The sequence below is a fragment of the Antechinus flavipes genome, chromosome 1 (genome assembly GCF_016432865.1).
Source record: "Antechinus flavipes isolate AdamAnt ecotype Samford, QLD, Australia chromosome 1, AdamAnt_v2, whole genome shotgun sequence".
Lineage (NCBI taxonomy): Eukaryota > Metazoa > Chordata > Mammalia > Dasyuromorphia > Dasyuridae > Antechinus > Antechinus flavipes.
This window is the reverse complement of record NC_067398.1, coordinates 81,719,100-81,742,287: the sequence shown is the minus strand read 5'-3', so window position 1 is coordinate 81,742,287 and position 23,188 is coordinate 81,719,100. Positions and strand designations below refer to the sequence as shown.

The 23,188-nt window shown below is 34.4% G+C and overlaps 1 protein-coding gene across 4 annotated transcripts in view; it reads right to left on the bottom strand.

Moving 5' to 3' along the window:
• The window catches only part of DCAF1 (DDB1 and CUL4 associated factor 1), a 111,831-nt gene that overhangs the window by 31,092 nt on the left and 57,551 nt on the right, over positions 1-23,188 (bottom strand). For all 4 annotated transcript variants that reach the window (XR_007951941.1, XM_051985682.1, XM_051985701.1 and 1 more), the window contains exons 4-11: positions 22,632-22,705; positions 21,446-21,559; positions 15,613-15,750; positions 13,991-14,494; positions 13,518-13,619; positions 4,778-4,936; positions 2,644-2,823; positions 1,175-1,384 (exon numbers count right to left, since the gene is read on the bottom strand). Coding sequence is in view for 3 of the 4 variants with exons in the window: in XM_051985682.1 (XP_051841642.1) it covers positions 1,175-1,384; positions 2,644-2,823; positions 4,778-4,936; positions 13,518-13,619; positions 13,991-14,494; positions 15,613-15,750; positions 21,446-21,559; positions 22,632-22,705 (1,481 nt within the window). In the remaining variant the exon portion in view is untranslated. The remainder of the gene's footprint in view (positions 1-1,174; positions 1,385-2,643; positions 2,824-4,777; positions 4,937-13,517; positions 13,620-13,990; positions 14,495-15,612; positions 15,751-21,445; positions 21,560-22,631; positions 22,706-23,188) is intronic.

The window sequence follows — 23,188 nt, the reverse complement described above, 5'->3', positions numbered from 1 at the left end:
CCCTCTCCTAGATAGCAAGTAATCCAATATATGTTAAACATAATAAAAATATATGTTAAATCTAATATATGCATACACATTTATACAATTATTTTGCTGCACAAGAAAAATCAAATGAAAAAGGAAAAAAATGAGAAAGAAAATAAAATGCAAGCAAACAACAAAAAGAGTGAAAATGCTATGTTGTGATCCATACTCAATTGCCACAGTCCTCTCTTTAGATATAGATGGCTTTCTTCATCACAAAATCATTGGAATTGGCCTGAATCATCTCCTTGTTGAAAAGAGCCAGATCCATCAGAATTGATCATCCGATAATCTTATGGTTGCCGTCAGATACTTACTTGTGACCTTGATCTTATTTATTTATTTATTTTTAAATTTTATTTTATAATAACTTTTTATTGACAGAACCCATGCCAGGGTAATTTTTTTACAACATTATCCCTTGCACTCGCTTCTGTTCCGATTTTTCCCCTCCCTCCCTCCACCCCTCTCTTAGATGGCAAGAGTCCTATATATGTTAAATATGTTGCGGTATATCCTAGATACAATATATGTTTGCAGAACCAAACAGTTCTCTTGTTGCACAGGGAGAATTGGATTCAGAAGGTAAAAATAACCCGGGAAGAAAAACAAAATGCAAATAGTTTACATTCATTTTCCGGCCTTCTTTCTTTGGGTGTAGCAGCACAGGTATTTTTGGATTAAGACAAAGCCAAAAAAAGTCCACCCCATTTTAATAATCTCCATTTCAATTTGAGATATTTAAAACATACTGAAATGGTTTTATAAATTACAAAAACATATAGAATAACTTCTCGGATTTTTTCAGTCTCAGTCTGAGCCAGCCACAGCAATAGACTATGTCTTTCTAAGACAAAATATAAAAACAAAAAGCAAGGAATACAAAACATAGAAAATTATAAAGTGGCCTTAATTGGCCTTATATTTCTGATATAAAGGGGAAAGAGAAATGGCAACAGAAATCTGTGGGAAAACTGAGTCACTGAAATTAACTTATGTCTTTATTTTTGATTAGTTCGTAACTACACACAAGGCAAGACTAATCCAGGAATTCACATCCTATAGTATTCCATGAGTATGTATCTCATACTCATGATGCACTTTTTAAAAGAAAGTGTATAATAAGCCCTCCCCACTCCTGGCTCACCTTGTATGGTGGCTGTGGATGGACAAGAATACCACCTTCTGTCCTCTGAAGTGATTGCTTCACCTGTTCCAACTTAATGGCCAGGTGAGCTTCAAAGTACCTGCGGAGTGCCATGCAGGTATGTTTCCCAGTTTGGCGGCTGGCAAATATTTCATCGTCACTCAGAAGAGCACCTTGATCTTCCAAGTTTAGAATTTCTAGGGTACTGATCTATGAAGAGAGGTAGAGAGAACACAATAGGACAACAGAAAAATGAAAGGCAGGAAGAAAAGGAAAACTTTAACTTTTTGTTAAGCAGACTTTCAAAACATAAAAGCTCAACATATTTTACTAAATACTGGTAATTATCATGGATGCAAAATATTATACTCAAGACAATGAGAGTATTACAATGTACAAGGTACAAAACTGGATTTTTTGGAGATACCAAACCTATACTGAGTAATAGTAATTCCTTTTGAGAAGAGAAATCATTTTTCCCCTTCTAATTCTATCACTTATTCTATCTAACACCAATATTCACATCCTGGTACCTATATTGCTAAGAATAAATGACACCATTAGAAGAATCAAAACTGGGAAACACAAAGAAAAACAGAGATGCATGGTGGATACAAACAGGCCACAACACATTACTAAGAAGGATGTGTTCAAAAAAAAAAAAAAAAGATATAAAATACAAACATCAAGGACATAAATGACTGGAAAAGGAGGTGGGCCCAGACATGTTATCATGAGTCAGAGAGAGAACATTGTTATCCATAAATTATTAAAAAAAAAAAAAAACTTTAAAGCAAAGCTTTCAGCATAGTAGACAGGACTTTTATGGGTGATTTATGAAAGGAGATGAGTACAAATCACACAGAATGAGAGGATTAAGAGTGGCAGTATATGCTAATAGAACAACACTCATACCAATGAAATTGTGGATGCACCAAAGCTACATATCATTATCAGTGATTTATCCAGTCACCACTCACAAAACTGTTAATAAGATCTGACTCAGGAAAGTTTACACAATTAGTGATGGGTTTTGTGGATGGGTGTGTGATGGGTTTAAAAATAGATACTATTTATAAGCTAACAGGCCACTCATAGAAAATATTTTATAGTACTAATAAATATACCCTCACCTAACAATCCTCAATTCTTCTTAATCTCTAGCTCAGGCTTACACATGAATAAAAAGAAAATTATAAATTAATCCAAACAAAAGCCTTCCATTAGGGCTTATCTAGGATTAAAGTCTATTCATTATATATTGGTATAAGAAACATATTTAGCAAAACTTATACATATACAAAAAAGACTAGGTTTCTACAATACTGAAATACCTTGAATAAAAAGAAATAGATCCTCCATTAACAAAAAGCATGGTTCCTTTCCCTTTCATGGAAAGGAAATAAATAAAGGAGTGTAATTTTTAAAAACTTTCCACTGAGTTCCAAAACAAAAGCATTAGTTCTCACCAAGTTGACCAGGCGACGAAGACCATCATGCCTGTCAAAGAGTTCCAAGACAGCACGAAAAGAGAAGCAAATAGAGAAGAACATGGTAGCATGGCAGCATCCTGATGCATGGGAACACTCCATTAGCCACAAGGTATAGTTCACTACATCAGACAGAACATTGTGGGGATGCATGCAGACCTGCCAAGAAAAGATATGTGGTGAAACAAAGATAAAACATTAGAAATCTTTTATCAAATAAAATTATTATACTTGCTACAAACTGAGACTTATTCAGGCAAGGAGTTTCAAGTTTCTTATCCTAGAATATAAAGAAAGGTGAAGTCTGATCCAACTACATCGACCCTCAAATACTCTCCCTTGCATTCCCTTCTTGTTGCCTCACCACACTGCTACCAAGGGAAAGAGGAATACCTAAAGGTAGAGCAAGCTCCAATTTTTCTTCTATATTTACAAACTTGTCCACCTGCTCCCACACCTCACCTTATTAATTCCTCTCTCATCTTCATCTCAGAGCCCTTATCTCAACCCCTCAATTTCCCAATCACTATAAATTGCATTCTTGTTCTTTGAACCCAATGTGGTGAAGTCTCCATTTTAGGCCAAAGGAGCCACCACCAATGGCCTGGGAAGGGACACCTATACCTATCACCATGGCTGCCATGAAGGAGATACACTATTAGAATCTCAAAGCAGAATGTCTGCATGTAATCTCACAAAGAAATAAATGATGTTTAGATGCTACAACATTATTAGAATTCTACATGCCAAAAACGTTATAGATTAAATAAGTTTTTATGAGTTGAGGAAACAATGGAGTGTGTGTGTGTGTGTGTGTGTGTGTGTGTGTGTGTGTGTGTAGGACTTGGGAGTCAGGAAGACTTTGGTTTCAATTCCACTTCAAACACTTCCTAGCTGTGTTGCAATGCAGTTAACATCTCTGAGCCTTAGGTTCCTCATCTGTAAAATGGGAAGATAACAGCACCTATGTCAAAGAGTTGCTGTGAGGATCAAATCAAATATCAAATGTAAAATGGCTCTGCAAACTTTAAAGCACTATATAGAGAGTAGTACACTTCTCCTCTTCCCTAGCATCAAGCAGAGAATAAAAAGGAAGTCTACATACTTATAGTGCCTTACCTACATTATGGGGAAATCTGCACAAAGACTCATAAAACAAGTATAATTGAGCAGTACCATTTTTTTTTTAGCCATTTCCCCAATTTTTTTTTATTATAGCTTTTTATTTACAAGATATATATGCATGGGTAATTTTTCAGCATTGGCAATTGTAAAACTTTTTGTTCCAATTTTTCTCCTCCCCTTCTATCCCTCCCCCAGATGGCAGGTAGATCAATGAATGTTAAATATGTTAAAGTATATGTTAAATGCAATATATGTATACATATCATACAGTTATCTTGCAAGCAGCACCATTTTACAAGAAAAACTAAAACTATAGAACTAGAAAAGTAAAAATTTGGGGAGGGGGGAGACAGAAAATTGTCTAAAAACACTACAGACATAATTTTTAAATGTAGTGTTTTGTATACTGACTGATTTGCTTAGCTAGAAGACTTAAAATGAAGCCTTTTAAGACAAAACTATTAAAATGCCTTAAGTTATCTTATCCTGAAAAAAAAATTATTTCATGGGTCTTTAAAACAAACTACCCAGGAACAGAAATCTGGGAGCTATTCTTCATCCTAAAATTAATTCACACAGGTCAGGACTATTAAGAATATAGAAGATAAGAATTTGAAAGAAAGTATTCAGAGGAACAGAGAGAATGCTGTTAATATAATAGGAGGCATTTGGCCTAAACTCCAAAATTCCTAACCCCTTTATTTTTCCCTTACTTCAAATGTCTCATATTAATTGAAGCAAATGTATATTTAATATGAACTTAAGCAGCTCATATACTCACCCTCATTAATAACTACATTTTCAGAAAGTTTTGGATTTCTTCATAATACCAAATATTCTATACTTTAGCTTCTTTTGCTATAATCCAACTCCCTCAGTTATACCCTCTACATTTACTAAATTATTTATAGTGTGCTTATACAGTCCAAAAAAAAAAAAAAACTGTCCTCCAGAATTATCACAATATATTTGGAAACACTGTACTTACTCGTTCCATGGCATCCTGGTTATAAGAAAGATAATATAAGCACATGGATACACCAGTAGCAGCCATAGAAGGACGAGGAATTTCCAGTAATTTCTGTACACCTCCATGAGCAACAAACTCTGTAGCAAACTTGTTGTGGAGCAGAAGTGACGCTAAGTGCTGGAGAAAAACAGCAAAAGTTAGCATGGACTAGGTGAAACTAAAATATGAGGCTCTTCAACAAATAACAACACAGGCCACATAACACACAAGTCCTCACTTTTGATATACAACTTTGAATAGGATAATGATTCCAATTTCCTGCCCCAAATAGAAGCCAAATACCATAATATTTTCCCTAAGGCAACTAAACTTACAGGTTGCTATGAGAATGAGATAACAGATACTACTAATTAGAAGGTTAATTATAATTACAGTTATAAGATGTTACTGTTCAATTATTTTATTGTCTCATGAAGCAAGGGATCAAAGGAGTCTGTCTGGCAATCTTCCCATTTTTTTAATTTAAATAGTATATGTACTAATCTTTGCCACTGTGTTAGCAGCTAATGAAGCTATTGTCCTTTGCCATATTAGAATATCAGGAAAATTAATTTTAAAATAAAAAAATCACAACAAATTTTCAAGTATTACATATGCAGTTAATGCTATTAAGAATCCATTTCAGAGAGACCACATACTCTCAGTTTCCTATGGATTTTGCATCAAATCTGACATATACATTCAATAAGGTGAAATCTTTCTTCCTACTTATAATTCCAATTCATTCAACTCTTAAATAGTCTTTCCAATATCACATTATGAATGCAAAAAAATATTGTCTATTTTTTTTACTCTTCCCAGATAAAAATATCATATAAGATCTGCCTTTATGTAATTAAGGAAAAAATTTTCAAAGGTCACACCAGAAGCCATAAGCCCCTTTTATTAGTTCAGTTATTTATTAACAACCAATAATTTTCTTAATTTAATCTGTTGAATAATGCATAGGAAAAAGTTTACTCAGGTATCCTTGTAGGCTGCAATGTTTTTAGTATTTAGATATAAGACTATACTCTACTTCTCAATCTTACAATTTAGGCCTCGAGCCAAATGATCATGGACCCAAATGCCAAACTTGATAAAACTGACTCAAATTAGGAAATTTGAAATCAGACAAAGGCACCCAGGCTACAACTTATGTGTCTACATAGTGAGAAAACTTTTCTTTTATAGCTTTCATAAGAAGATGTGACAGAAACTGACTTTTTTGATTTAACATATCTATCTAATTTGGGAAAACCAAGAATTTAACTATTTGTTTCAAACAACAATGGTAGCAAAGCCTACAATTTAATTCAACAAACACTTATTAAGTATATAATGTTCATAGTGCTATGCTAGATCACAGAACATTAGATTTAGGGTTAAAAGGAAAACTGGAGCCATTTGGTCCAACTCCCTTTTTGTACAAATGAGGAAAATAAAGCCCAGAAGACTGATTTTTAATAATAACAATAATAATCATGATAACCGCTAGCATTTATATAGCACTTTAAAGTTTGCAAAGCACTTTACAAATATTAACTTATTTTATATTCACAACAATCTTGAGAGATATGTGCAATTATCATTTCTGCTTTTCAGATGAAGAAACTGAACTCAGCAGACAAAGGTTTAGTTCTCTGCCCAGGTCTGAGGCTAGATGAACTCAGGACTTCCTGAACCCAAGCACGATACTCTAGACACTGGGATGCCTAAAATTATATAGGATATACAGTATTTTGTACAATCAATTATACTGCAGAACATGACTGGAGCCCTAGCCTTTAATTTAAATCCAATATCCTTTCTATTGAACCACAGTGGCTCACAAAAGAGATTTAAACAAACATTGATAAAACATAATCCATATTCCTTTTTAAAATCTAAGATGAGAATATATCACATTCAAATCAATCTCCTGCCTCAGTTTCCTGACAAGAAATCTCTTCAGTAACTTCCAGCTATAGTGGAAATGCTTTGGACAAAAAAAGAATATAACCTCATCACCTAAAATTTCCAAATGTATGATGGCTCAAAAAGGATAGAAGATTCTCAGAAATGAAAATTCTACCAAAACAAGTAGCTGATTCCATTGAGGGAAAATGGGAGGAAGGAAACATCTTAAAACAGACCAAAGACAGTACATTGGGAACTTACCAATGAACACATATTCTTAAAAAGACTTCTATAAAATATGAAGAAAAGAGTAAAAGAGATCTATAAGAATAGTGTCAAGAAAGCTAAAGTTTAAAATGAATTCAGGCTCAGATGATTAAACTATAATCAATAAATAAAAGTTCAAAACAACAAATAGATATTTAAAGGACTTTTCTGTCTAAAAATGGAATGGATTGTCTCAATTACAGTGAGACTTACCACTCAATAACAGAAATACACACAAAACTAGTTGTGTTCTGAGGATCCTTATAATCCAAAGATATCATGAATGTTTTCCAATTGATAAAGGGTCAAAAAATATGAAAAGGTCATTTTCAGAGGAAGAAATCTAAAATATCAGTAGTCATATAAAAAAGCATTCTAAATCACTAAAGAAATAAACCAAACCTAAGATTCCATCCCAGATGGATCAAATTGGCAAAGTTATGGGCAAATATGAAAAATGACAAATGTTAAAAGGGGCTGTGGGAAAATAAATAAATTAATGCACTATCAGTGGAACTGTGAACTAGTTCAGCTATTCTGAAAAACAATTTGCAACTATGCCCTAAAAGCTAATTGCATACCCTTTGACTCTGCAAAACTACTATGTCTATACTTCAAAGAGGTCAAGAGGAAAGGGGCCTATGCATACAAAAATATTTACAGCAGCCAGTTTGTGGTGATAAAGAAATAGAAAGTTAGGGGATGCCCATCAATTAGAGAATGGCTGAACAAATCGTCATGCTATATGAATGTGATAGAATATAACTATGTTCTAAAAATCAAAGGGACAGTTCCAGAGAAATCTAAAGAAGACTTGTATGAAATTATGGAGCATAAAACGAGCAGAATCAGAATCACTTATATAATAACAACAATATTGCAAAGACAAACGACTCTGAAAGACTTAGGAGTTCTGATTAACACAATAACCAACCACAATCCCAGAGGACTCATAATGAAACATGCTGTCTACCTCATGATAGAGAGATGATATTCAAAATACAGACTGAGACATATATTTTTGGACATGGCAAATGCAGAAATTGATGATACATGTTTTTTTTTAGCAGTTTTTGTTTTTCTTGCCTTTTAGGATACAAAGATGGGTGGGTGATCGTGTGTATGGGTGTGGGTGTGTGTGGGTGTGTAAGACAAAGGGATAGAGAGAGGGAAACAAAAACAAAGAGAGAAAGCTAATTTTGAGTGTAATTTTTAAAAAGACTCCATGAAATCCTACTATCAGTCCTGTAAAAAGCCCCCTATCTAATGCCAAGCTACCTATGCTATTCTGTGGTTCACCATAGGGGTGGGGAAAAAGGAAGTGACACACTCCCAATTTCTGGCCTTGCAGAAACCTGAAAAGGACTGACCACTCCAAATACTCTAAAGAGGTTGCCTCTCACAATCCTTCACTGTGTCACACCTACCTTAGCTTCAAGTCACCATATACAAAATAATCAACAATTTCTAAACCAAGACAGTATCTTCATTTAATGGTGAATATTGATAAAATTTTTCAAAAATTCAACAAACACTTATTAAATAAAAAAGAAACAGGCTAATTCTTACAGTACCTCTATGATGTTCCTTATTCTCAAGGAATTATCCTCATATTCCTTATTACCAAGGCTCAGGCTTTCTAAATAACAAAACTACAAAACTGCAAATTCTGCATACCTATTCTAGTCATTAAAGATGTTTTGAGTCACATATTCAATTATGAATACTGAAATCTTAGTTCAGTGTCCTTTCTATTACATCACACAACTGAAGAGACCTAAGGATAATTACATTCCTTCTAACTGTTTTATGGGGTCCCTATAAGAGTTAAATGAGAACCTATAAAAACACTTTGAAAAAAAGTTCTATTTTGTTGTTGCTGCTGGAAAATGAAGTGCAAATGACAGCAACTCTTTTTGTTTGTTTGGGTCTTGAGAGGCAACTGGGATTAATGATTTGCCAGGGTCACACAACTCTAATAAGTGTTAAGTATCTGAGGCTGGATGTAAACTCAATTTCTTCTGACTCCAGGACCAATATTCTAATCATTGCACCATTTAGCTGCCCCGACAATTAATTCTTAAGTTACTCTGAAGTTTAAGGGTAAATCAGCAGCTCTTTTTACTTTGTAGATCACAAAATTAAGAAGAAAGCCTTCTGTCTAATATGCCAGTTATGATTTGTGTATTTCACTTAGTTTTGTAATCCTCTGTAGAAATGCATCTGAGCTAGCAGCTTCACAATTACATTCTTAGTTACAATAGACTTTTGAGATTCAGGTTTGTTTTTAGACAAAATGGCCCACTTACTGCACTATTTCCCAGAAAACTACTTCCCAAGAAAATACTGTTTCTTACATAAATAAACTCTCTTAATATTTGCATCGAAAGGTCCACCGGCACCCTTATGTTACCTTCCTAACTTTCCTTCCTCCCTGGCTCTGCCTTCTCGGGGTGGTTTCCCCAAAAAGAGAAATGGGAAGGAAAAAGGAATGGCTCCATTTTCCTGATGATCAAGTCAGTACCAGGGTGCTTTAACATTCAAGGATGTAACTATGAACTTTAATCAAGAAATACAAGAGCAGCTGGTTCCCAAAAAGACTTATGCAAGAAAGTGCTGAAGAACTACAGAGGAGGGTTTCTCTGGAAAGGCTGTTTTGAAGGCTGAATGAAAGGATGACAAAACAAGTACTTCAGCTATTATGATGATGATCTCATCTCTAAGCCCACAATTCTCTAGCACATTTGGCTAACAGCATGATCTTCTTGAGCTTAGTGATCATGGCATTATTGACTACTGTAGTTAGCCACAAAGAACACCTGGGCAGTGAAGCCTTCAAACTGAGGATCTTGGTTGACCTTGAGATTCCCCCAATTCTAAAGATAGAGTTATTACTGTGACCTTCCTCCAACCAAGCCAAAGCTAGCCCATAACCAGCAGCACCTAAGAATGGAGGATTTTGAGGCACCGCTATCCTTGGTACACTCACCCAGACCACCTCCCAGGCCTGTAACACCCTTCTTTCCTCATTTTTACTTTCATATTTCTTTGACTCCTTTAAGGTCTGTAGTCAGATGGCACCCCTTCTATGCAATATTTCCTGATTACTTCTGCATTTAAAAGTGTTTTCTCCTCTTTCTAAAGTATTTCAGGATCACTTCATCTTGATCTTTACTATATACCATTATTATCTGTGCTGCACCACACTTAATTTTTGTATAGAAATCATATTCTCCATAGCAAAATATAAAACTCCATATAGGAAAAGCTATTTATGGATGTCTAGGCTCTAATCCAATGCCTTCCTTGCATGCAAGTGGTAGCACTTAATAGAATACTTGTTGAATGACTGTTCCAGGACTCATTAACTTCTTACAAGCATTTCCTATTTATTATTTTTTTTTATTTTAATCTCCCCACAGTGCCTCTCACAGTATTCTAAACATTATTTAGATAACTTCCAGTGAATACTTTTCATCCTCTGCCCTTATTGAGTCTTCAGAGAATGTACTAGCAATAGTAATCCTCCCCATCTCCCCATGTGATGAATCTGTGCAGTCAGTTTCACTTTGTGCTCTAGTACTGGCAGCATGCTAGGATCCTAGGGTTCCAACATGGTGTGGAGAAGCTGTCAAAAGATCTACCCTATTGTACACCAAATACTGTGTAGGTGACATTGTACATGGGCAATTGAGATGGCTCCTACCTGGTTTGGAAAGAGCTGTAGGTTTCACAGAAAGCCCTGGAGTTCCTGGACACTATGTCTCAACTGAGCCTCACCATTCTTATCCTTTGGTGCTCACCAAATAGATTGGAGCTACCACCTTGTCCTGGTACCCAATGAGCCCACCAGCTTCCCTTCTCATGAACCCCAGCTACCCCGATCTGGCTAATGATGGCCAAAAACCTAAATTACTGTGTCTGGAGGGATGACAGACAAAAAGCATCACCATTTAGCCCTCTTTGTAATGGCCAGAAACTGGAAACTGAGTGGATGGCCATCAAGTGGAGAATGGCTGAATAAATTGTGGTATATGAATATTATGGAATATTATTGTTCTGTAAGAAATGATCAGCAGGATGATTTCAGAAAGGCCTGGAGAGACTTGCTGATGCTGAGTGAAATGAGCAGAACCAGGAGATCATTATATACTTCAACAACAATACTATATGATGATCAATTCTGATGGATGTGGCCATCTTCAACAATGAGATGAACCAAATCAGTTCCAATAGAGCAGTAATAAATTGAACCAGCTACACCCACGAAAGAATTCTGGGAGATGACTATGAACCACTACATAGAACTCCCAATCCCTCTATTTTTGTCCACCTGAATTTTATTTCCTTTACAGGTTAATTGTACACTATTTCAAAGTCTGATTCTTTTTGTACAGCAAAATAACTGTATGGACATGTATACATATATTGTATTTAACTTATACTCTTAAGATATTTAATATGTATTGTTCAACCTGCCATCTGGGGGAGGAGGTGGGGAGAAGGAGGGGGAAAATTGGAAAACAAGGTTTTGCAAGGGTAAATGTTGAAAATGGTCTTTGCATGTATTTTGAAAATAAAAAGTCATTTAAAAAAAAAAGTTTCAAGTCAGCTTTAGCAATACCCTCATCCTTTTTCTGAGACTCATCTCAAAATCATTCGATCTTAGATTCAGCATTATAGAGATGCTTTATTTTATATATAGCTTTTTATTTCCAAGTTATATATGCATGGTTAATTTTTCAGCATTGACAATCGCAAAACCTCGTGTTCCAAATTTTTCTCCCTCCCTTCCCCCTCACTCCCATCCCTAAACAGCAAGTAATCCTATATGTTAAATATGTGCAATTTTTGAAGCTCTTAATTGGAAGCCTTCTCCTTAAGCTGATTGGCTTGGCAAAGAACAAAACAGATTTTCTTTATAGTTGGAGGCATCTCATTTTTAAATTCTCTTCTGATGTTAAGATATAATATAAAGGGTTCCAGCTTTTTAAATGAGTTTCACAATAAAACAGCCCCTTTGTCTGGCAGCAATATAACCAAGCAAAACTTTGTCCCACTATTTTGGTTATATTATAGAGGCTCATCATCCCAAATTTTATTATGCAAAATAATGTCTCAACTATACTGTGATGTATATCTATAATAAAGAGAAGATCCTAGGTTCACAGAGTTTAAGCAGAACAGATATGTGGCCTAGGAGTCCTAGAATCACAGAATCTAGAAAGTTGGACAGTCCGAGCCATACCTCAAAAAAATACCCATGTAATACATATGCAGCAAGTGGTTGTTAGTCTTTGCTGGCAGACCTCCAAGGAGGAGGATTCCACTCATCCTACCAAACAGCACATTCTACTTTGAAGCATTCTAATAGGTTAGAAATGATTTCTTGCTATCCAGTCTCAATCTGCCTCTCCACAACTTCTACCCATTGCCTCTAGAACAAAGATAATTCCCCTCCAACTTCCACATCAGAGTCCTTTTGTTTTTCTTTTAAAAACTGATTTTTCATATTATTTGATAATTTATCTATTAACAACTAATTAATATCTATTAATTTGACAATTTATCTATTAATGATCTAAATATCAAAAAAAATTTAAATAACACCTATTTTTTTGACAGCAGTATATTTTAAAGACAAAAGGACTTCATAAGAAATGGGGAGAGGTTAACAAGCTGTCATATGTTTATGTATATTCTTTTATTTCCATTCAATGTCAATAACTAAAGATGCCCCCCAGCAAGGTCTGCAAGCAATGATTCTTAATTTCTTCTCTAATCTTGATTAGTCTTTTATTTTTAGGTTTCTAACTACTCTGACTCAATGCAGGAAAGAAGTGACTCAATTCAACAATTAGTATGGAGATACAAAGACAAAAAGCAATAGTTTGGGCTTTTGAAGAATTGGCATTTTAAGATGTCAAGAAGGCATCTAAAACTAGAAGGATCAAGAGAGTTAATGGATGCAAATGTGTTCTAATTTTACTTTGAAGTAAAAATATTCATCCTATTATCTAATTCTTTGCCCTATAGTTTTGTTTTGTTTTTTTAAGAAATGTACTTTAAATCATGGCTTGGTCCTTCCTTTGTATTCTTAAATTTTGGTCCTTCTTATATAAAATAATGTTTAGACCATTTAGAACATTTATTACTTTATAATTTAGAACATTATATACTAAACACTATAAAAGAGAAAAAAAAAGATCCCTACTTTTAAAGAGTTGATGATCTAAAGAGGAGACATTCACTCAACAACTTATTAAGTACTACCATATATAAGAAAGACAGAGCACAGAATAAATCCAATATGTAAAGTCAAAGTACTTTTTAAAGTAATCATCCCTTTTGTCTGATAAGTATTAATTCTTCAGCAATTTTTGTTATTGTCACAACACTTTCATTACAATTATGCTACAGCCATTTGGAATAATGATTTTGCAGGTATATACAATGAAAATATAGTGTGTATGCTGCTTAAAGAAATAATAAGTATACCAATTAATTTTAACCAATTTTATCTATCCAGTACATTTGATATACAACAATTTACCTTCAGGGCCTCAAAGGTGAGCAATACATCATTTGTCCTTTTCAAATCAATATAGAACATCATCAGCTCCCGTGATCCAAGCTGCATGAAAATGGGAAGCAGCTGAAAGAACAAAAAGAGTAAAAATCCTTTGGGGTTATCCTCCCAACATTCAGCTTTATCCTATAGGGATAAAAGACTTGATCTACTTTTTCTATTCTTCCATAGGAGGATGAAAATATAAATGAAGTCCTTTAGGCTCTTCAGAAAGAGGCATAATTCAAGAAATTATCACCATTAATTATTATAGAAATTACAATGAACAACAACAAAATGGAAACAGAATATAACAAAAATCTTTGCTAATTTGGTTCAGAAAAATCTACGCCTCATCTTATCACAACAGTAAGTCTTACTATAACTCACTTCCCCCAAAAAAACCAAAAACTCATCTCAAAGAGGAAAAAAAAAACTTTTTATACTTCTATACATACCTCCTGATACTCTCCTAGTGGGGTCAAGTATTGAAGAATAAGTCGTTGTTCTATAGCAGAAGTCAAAGGATAAAGGGTATAATTAGTACCAATAACCCAAGGGGACATTTCTGACCAGCTGCTGTTAGAAAGTTCAACAAACATGCGTTCTGGCTCAGAGGTTGAGAAGCCCAACTTTTGTTTGGCCTTTCTGAAGCCATCTCTGTCACCTTGTTTTGCCATTTTACTTTTTCTCAATCCTCCATCCTCAAGTTTGGTGGTTGAATTCACTCTGCTACTGGTCTTATGGCCTGAATCAAGATGAAAGGAAATCTCCATATCCCTGGAGGTCTCCTCTTGTTCTCCATCCATTGTCATTTCCCCATAGTCCATGTCAACTGCTTCCTCATCCAGTGGCAACAGTGGTTCAGAGGACAACTTTCGAGGGCTAGGACGCTTATTTTCCTGCCGTAAAGTCATTTCATGCACTTGTAGCTCCCTAAGTCTCCGAAGCACTAAAGCCACCTGGAAACACAATTAAGAAAAAGTGAACAACACAACTGAACACTGCCTTTCTCTGCAATCTTAGTTCTGCAACCCTAGAATTTAATGGAAAAAAAAAAAAAACCAAGAGCTTCTAAATGTCATGACCATTAATAAATAAATTAAACTGTATTATCTTTGTTGGCTTAAAAGTTTTACTTACAATCAGAATCAAGTGCCATCCATTTCCCACTTCCCTGACTATTCCTTCCTTGAGAGCCTTTACCTTTAGATGCAAAAGTAATTAACATCTGCTAAAATATTACTGAACTGCAGGAATAAAGTATTGACAACAAAGAGAAAAAATGTATTTTTCTACAGGATCCAATAAAGACAAGGATTAAAAAGAGTGACTCATTTCTTATGTGATAACATATATGATTTTATAAAATAAATCAAGATCAATATACCTACTTATATTATATATTAATTACTGATTACAGATATTTGAACCAAGCAAGTCATCCACTGTATCCAAACAAAGATATCAGACACATTAGCAACTATTTAAGTAATTCCTGTGAAAACAGATTGTGACTACTCTCAAACAACTTTCACCTGTTATTTTCAAAGTCCATATAGCACTAGAAATAGGTATTGAAATAGGTTCAACATCTCTAATGACATTATACAAATAAATCTTTCTCCCAAACTACTTAAAATTTGCCTACCCCTCCCCACAAAGTGACAGATGACTCCTGCATTTATTTTTTTTAGCAAAACAAAAACAAAGCATTTCTTTCTAGTGATCTAGCAAAAATAAATACTCATCCTGATAAGTAATTTATTTAAAAGACAAAATATATGCTTAGAGCAAGCAAAAATGAGTAATTAGGATGAGGAACACAGTACTGAAAAGTTCAGGAAAATATATCACATGAGACAATAAAGAAAAAAGGTAAGAGCAGAGAGCAGAGTGTACCACTAGGAGACATCTGTACCACCACAACTGCAAAACAAGCACAGCAGCAATCCCACCTGCCCAATTACAAATGGGAGACATTTGCATCAGATTTAAATGGCAGGAAGAAATTTCTATTTACAAAGCATCATCAGCCTTCTCCACCTCCATACAAAATTCATTTCAATCTGGTCATTACCAGCTGTGAGTTCTCATCCCTATAGTTGGCAGCAATATCTTGGTTTTCCATAGCACCTCCCAATAGTCCAGTAGAATAAGTCCTCAGGGGTTGATCAGCCTCTCTTGCCCATTTGAAGAGGTTCTCAACAATTCCTTCCTATAGTTAAGGGGGAAAAAGAACAATTCAGAAGGTATACCTTTTTCAGAATTCAGCTAGATAAAATTCTGAATTTTTCTCATTTCCTTTCTTTCCAATTCCCTTTCCTTACTCAAATCATCACCCACAAATTGGAATACTTTATTTTGAGATTCCTGAATATTTAAAAAAAATTTCTGAACAATTTCCAGTCATTACCATGATTAGTTAACACATAATACATGAAACAACAAAAGAAATCATGGACTGCCCCAAGGAAAGATCATCATGTCACTAAAGACATACAAAAATGGCACCTCCTAAAAATAAATTTTATGACCGTATGACTGTTCTCAAATCCAATTACAACCCTAATCCATTACAAAGTTCATGCTGATAAAGTCCCCACCAACCTAGCTTCCTAGAGTTTAGAGAAAATGCTTGAAAATATTAATGTAGACATATATTAGCCCTATATTTACCCATATGGCTCTCCACCATCACAAGACCTTAAAAGCATGGAAAAAACCAAACAAATGGATCTTCTTTTGCCTTAGATCTAACAAATTCTTTATCTCCCCAAACCCTATATTACAGGATCAAAGCCTAAGTCAAAACTATTTTCCTGGTTACTTTTGCCCACACTATCTATCATTCCCATTTAGCCCCATCCCTTCCCAGTTTCTATTCTTTTCTATCTTCCTGTTCCACTACAACTTCTGGAACACCCATTCTGTAATTAGCATACTTCCCTATATTTTCTCTCTCTCTTCTATTCTGACACTCATAACCTGACATTCTCTAGAAGATCAAATTGAATAATGGATCAGTATTCAAATTCCTTGCAAACCACCATCACTTCTAGACCCAACTTCTGCCACTACTATGAAACCTCTTCTCTTTTGAGACTGACTTCATGGAGAATTTTATCAGGCAGTCCACATCTTTGGTACTATAATCTACTGATCTCTAGAGCGCTTACAACTTTCCTTTCTAAGGGAGCTCCTTGCTACACCTGACATCATACCTAAGGACATCAAAATATAGTGATTTTCCTTTGAACACTCTTAGCCTGCCAGTTCATTATACCCAACTCTCAAGGAAAATCTTTATTCCATCTCCACTTATCTACAGAAATGGAATTACCTTAAATTCAATTCAATGAGTACTGATAAAAGCACTGAATATGTGTCAGACACTGTATTAGATGTCTTTGGTCAAAGACCAAAATGAAAACTACCTCTGTCCTCAAGAAGTTTACATTCTACTCAGCATCATTAATAACTGTGCCACTTACATAATCTTAAAACCTGAATTCCCAACTTAGATAAAGAAGCACCTCTCTTTCCATCTTTTACCCTGTTCCACTTTCCCTAAACTTCACACTGTCTTCATTATAACTTCAAGATTCTCCATCCCATTAGTTACCCTTCCTTTGGTCCCACTCTTGGTTCAGCTACATACTCTCCATCCCTAAATCCTTCACTCCCTTGTTTTTCTGCCACTTATATTTCCACAATCTTTAACTCTGGTCATGAAAATCAACTGTGTTTGCTCCTATTCTCAGACTTAAGACTACTGAGGAAAGCCATATTGGCATGTGGTTAGGCTCACTAAGTAACAACAAAAGCTGACACATAGATAATCCTCTAATATTTGACAAGCAGCATGACACAGTGGATAACAGAAAGACCTGAGTTTAAATCCAGCCCCGAACACAAACTATGTCTTTACAAGCAAGTCACTTAAAAGTTCATGACTTTTGACTATCTATGACTATATGTAAATTACAGGCAAGTTGATGATCTGCATTAATGAAATGAATCTGCATAACACAAGTTCTTAACATCAGTGAAATCAGAGATCTGGACCAGAAAAAAAGAAAGAAAATCTAATGTGCCAAGCACTTTACATAATTAGCTCCTTTAATATTCACAGTAAGTTTGTATGGTAGGTACTAATGATATTATCATCCCTATTTTATAAATGAGGAAACTGAAGTTTCTAAGGGATTTTTCCATAATCAAACAACCAGGTGGGCTTCAAGCCCAGTTCTCTTCAGAATAAATTCATTGCTCTTTCTACTCTACCAAATCATCTCCAAATCATGTTATTCAGTCTCAATTAAGTCTTCACTGCCACATGGTTATCCTTTCATTTTCCCCTTTCCCTTTTTCCCCACAATGGATGGTTCACCAAGCAGGGGAAGGAAGAGAGATAGATTTGAAAATTAGGGCATTGTAAAAGCAAAAGTTATCAATGAAACAATTAAACAGGTAGCCCTTTGTTCCAAGGAGAAGCTTGGGAAACCACAAAGTTCTTTTTAAGACTCTAATAGGATAATCCAATGCAATACTCTCTACTAGTTTAGATCTTGGCCCAACTCAGTAGTAGTTGATGAAAATGCATGAGCTCTTTAGACTGTCTAAATCTAAATCATAATCTAGACTCTAGGAACACTTCATTTATTTGTTGTTGTTTTTTTCCTCTGTGAGTGATCAGGTTAAACTCTTTTAAGGGGTTGTGAATCTGATCTAGAAGATTCTGCTGCAGTGTTTCAAAATTTAATATAAAATAGCACAACCAGCAAAATCTATTAAGAATAATGGAGGACCTATTTCAAAGTCCAATTCTTCTTGTGCAGCAAAATAAATATATGGATATGTATACATATATTGTATTTAACATATACTTTAACATATTTAACACGTATTGGTCTATCTGCCATCTGGGAGGAGGGGAGGGAAGGAGAGGAAAAATTGGAACGAAAGGTTTTGCAATTGTCAATGCTGAAAAATTACCCATGCATATATCTTGTAAATAAAAAGCTATAATAATTAAAAAAAGAAAAAAAGAAAGAATGGAGGACCTTATCTAAAAGGAATACTTCTATGACTTACACTTTGTGCTCAAAATTTCCATTACAAAAGCAAAACACAAAAATGCGAGCTTTTTCTTGCACTTGTTTTTAACAGAGATGAATTCACCTACAAAGAAACTTGCTTAATTTTGAGGTAAGCAGGAGGGGCATCTTATTTGGAAGAGTCTAAGTTGGTATTTTGCTCTATTAAATCAAATGCTTTTTAGTCAACAATCAATAAATACAATGGATTCTTGCTTTTGTCACATCTTTCAATCAACTGTTTGATGGTAAATATGTGGTCTAATATGGAGTTTCACTTACAAAAGCTTATTTGTTCTCTGCTAATATCCTCACCAAGTATGCCTTAAAAGCATATGTAGATTATTCTTATAAAAGGTTTGTATGAGACAGCTAGGTGGCGCAGTGGATAGAGCACCAGCCCTGAAGTCAGGAGGATCTGAGTTCAAATCTGGTCTCAAGACACTTAACACTCCCTAGCTGTGTGCCGCTGGGCAAGTCACTTAACCCCAATTGCCTCAGCTCCCTCCCTCCAAAAATAAGAAAGAAAAAAGAAAAGGTTTGTATGGATGGGAAAGTAGATTTTCTTAGTCACCTTTTTTCGGGGATACTGAAGACAGAAATTTTTCCTATGCCTTTTGTATCTTTCCCTCTTCAAATACTGTAAGAATCAATCTTTCAACGTCCTCATGATCATACAGTCTCCAGCAGTTGCTTTATCCCATCTTTATTCTCTTCAGTGCTACTTTCTACATCTTCTATAAGCACATCTGGAGATATGGATGTTCAAGTCCCAAGTATAATTACTCCCTTGATGGAGAAGTGTTATAAAAAAAAATCTTTGCAGATCTTTTTAATTAATGTATTGTCATCTTTCCGGTTTCACTTTTAAATGCTTTCAGGATGATTTTGCTTAGCTGAATCTCTTGCCAAGCTTTCTTTAAATTGGTTTTTATGAGGTGATACTCCAACCACACTTCATCAGAAGATTTTAGAGACAAGTTTATCATTCAAATTGGGATTATATTTGACTGCTATCCCCATTTGACCAAGAGGTAAAATGTTTCCTAAGACACTTTAGTGTCATTTAGTCTATTTGAAAGCCTACTGTCAATATATTCATCTAACTTAGGTCTACTACTGAGATTTTCAGATTGCTTCATCTGACCCAAATTTAAATCTTGCTTTTAATAAGATAATAATAGCTGAATATTTAGGATAAATTATCTGTCTACTCTGACCAAAGACTATCATTAGGATGTTTGTAATGATTGATAGACAGACAAACATGCTATTTATTAAGTAGTTACTATATATCAGGCACTGTATTAAGTCTGGGAATATAAATATAAGCAAAAATATAGTCCTTGCCTTCAAGAAGTTTTTATCCTAACAGAGGAAGATTAATAACTAAAAAGGAACTGAAAAGGGGTGAACATAAAAGTGAGGGTCCAAAAGGAATTCAGGGAGTCATGAGCTGAACTAGATTTGGAAAGAGCATAGCTTACTCCATGAGAGCTAAAATCCATAAGAAAACAACAGAAATTGATGAATATAATTCTTTCTCCAACAGATAACTACACAACTACACAAATGATAAGAATAGACAATCCTCAAAATAATTACAAATTCCACAAATTATCAATAACATATATAATTTTAAAACTTCATAAAAAGTGTTCAAATTCTTTACGAGTCAGAAGAATAAAAATTAAAACAACTCAGATACCACATTCAGATTATATTAGATAGTCAAAATGATAAAATGTAATCCTGGCAGGGTCTTATAAAAACAGACATATTATACTGATTATGAACTTCCCCATTGGTGCAATCCATTTGGAAAGCAACATGTAATATAAGCACTACAAAATTTTTCACACTCTTTGATCCAATAATCCCACTACTAGGACTATACCCTATAGATATTACTGATAGAAAAAAAATTGTATAAAAATATTCCTCATATCATTTGTAATAGCAAAAATCTAGCAAGAAGCATATGACTAAGAACCATGTGATTTAAGTGGCTTAAGCTATAATAAATAATAAAGGAACATTAATGTGTCATATATAAGAAATGAAAATAGTGAAAAACACAAAGAATTATGGGGAAGCTTATATGAAGGAAAAAAAAAAAAACATTAAAAAATACTAAGTTAGAGCACTGAACCTATAATAGGAAGACACTGGCACTCATGCACACTAGCAGTGTGACCCTGGGCAAATCATAATCTGGTCTACCTCAGTTTCCACATATGTAAAATGTGAATAACAAGATTATAAGGGCTTAACTCTCAGGGGTGTTGTGAAAATAGAATGAAATAATATTTGTACAGCACATTGCAAAACTTAACAAATTCTGGAAAAAAACTATACAGAAAAAAATTTTCAAAATTAATTAGATAAATAATAGGATGACACTATGATATTATATTCAATATACTTTTTTTCCCCCTAAAAACAAACTAACAAGTTTAGTTGACTGCAAAATTTTTCTTGAGGCAACTAAGTGGCACAGTAGATAGAGCATTGGTCCTGGAGTCAGAAGGACCTGAGTTCAAATTCAGCCTCAAACACTTTACCCTTACCAGCTATGTTGAGACCCCCTGAGCAAATCATGTAATACCAATTGCCTTGCCCCTTCTCCCCAAAAATTGTCTTGTTTGCACAAGTAGACTTTTGAAGATTAAATTTATAAGTTTTTGAAAAAAGATGTCTAAAAACATTAAAGCAACAGATTTTGTTAAGCAAAATCTGTGTACATTATAAAGAACATAGTGGTATCGAATTTTAGAAATTCCCAAGTTATACACCCTTCTTTAAATTAGGTACCTTTTCTTGAAAGACAACAGCAGTTTCCAGCCCAGGCATGATATCTAACAAGAGTCTACAAGCAGCAGTGTTCAAAGGAGGCTCTCTACTTGTCATCACATATGCATTCACCAACTGTTAATAGAAACAAAGGAATAATATTAGTTAGAAATTCAATCTAGGCAAATTAAGGCAGTTGTAATAAACTCCATCAAAAAATTATGAAAGAACACTTTCAATCAAAATCTAACCTTTCAGTTACTAAAGGTTGCATTCAGGTATACAGCATTAAATAAGTTAGCTGAGAACACACATCTTTTACAACAGTGTCCTCAAAATATAATAACATGAAATACTTATAAAGATAAAAAATTACATGACGAAAGATAATTTTTAAAATGTCAACTAAGCAACTATGGAAGTAAAGAACATGGAAGAGAAATGGGCCAATCATGTAAAAGAGAAATTCCCCACTCAGTTATCACAAATGTCATATACAAGTGCTAGAAGACACTAGAAGCTAGTGTCAAGAGATCCTTGGCAATGATTAATCAACAACAACAACCAGGGTCTTTGAATTCTAAATAAGTTTATATAAACAGATTTACAAAAAGGATAGAATGAGTAAAACTTCTTGTTTTACAGTATAGCATAATTCCAATTCACAAGACACACCACAGGGCAAAAATAAATAAATAAATAAATGTTGAAAACATGGGTAAGTTTTCCTATTCAGGAAAAAAAAAAAAGATATCCTTTGACACTTTTCAGGTCAATGCTTTTACAAAAACATGTTGACTCTTAAAAAACAAATACAATGAGCCACACTTCCTCCATTATTCTTTTACCTTAATCTCAGGAAGAGAGAAGTGATGTAGATACCCACATGCTTAAATTAAACATCTTGTTGAACTAAAAAAGAATCTTGGGATGTGTCTCATAGATCACCCTGAAGCTGAATAAATTTAAAGACGAATAAGAAAATACCTTAGCGAAAAACAAAAAACTAATATAAATTTACCACCAGGGAAACTCATTTAATATTTTTCTTCCAAATAAACTAACACTGTATAAAACAAATACATCCCCTCTAATTCCCATTTGGTACAACCTAAGTCACTAAGATAAAGTAAATTAATTGCAAAAGATAATAAAATTATAACATTTGTTGACTATAATATAAAGAAGAAATAAAAAGCAAACCTACTGCATTCATGAAATCATCATTCTTGAAGAGTATTCTCAATAGGTGGCCCAACATACATTCTGGATCAGCTCGCCCTGCCAAAACAAAAGGGGGTAACAAAAGTTTGAATTAGCCATTCCATTTACTTCTACAAAGTCAGAAACTTGGATGGAGACGAAGAATAGTGATAATTTTTTTTTTAAAAGGAAAGTAGGGGGAGGGAAACAGAGGGGGATTAGAACAGAAAATTTAAAAAAACATCTGACTGGATTTCAGAAGTAATTCATAGTCAATCAATTCAATAAAAATTTATTAGGGTCACATTGCCAGGCCCTATTCCAAGCAATGGGAGTACAAAAGCAAAATACAATCATTGCTCTCAAGCTCACAATCCAACAGGGAACACAACATGCAAACAATTATGTTCAAACTGGATAGATACATGATAAAGTGGAGATGACTAAAAGAGGAAAGAAAATAGATTAAGGAGAATCAGGAAAGGTTTCCTATAGAAGGTGAAATTTTAGCTGAGACTTCAAGAAAGAAAGGAAGCAGAAAGAAGAAGTGAGAGAGAGAGA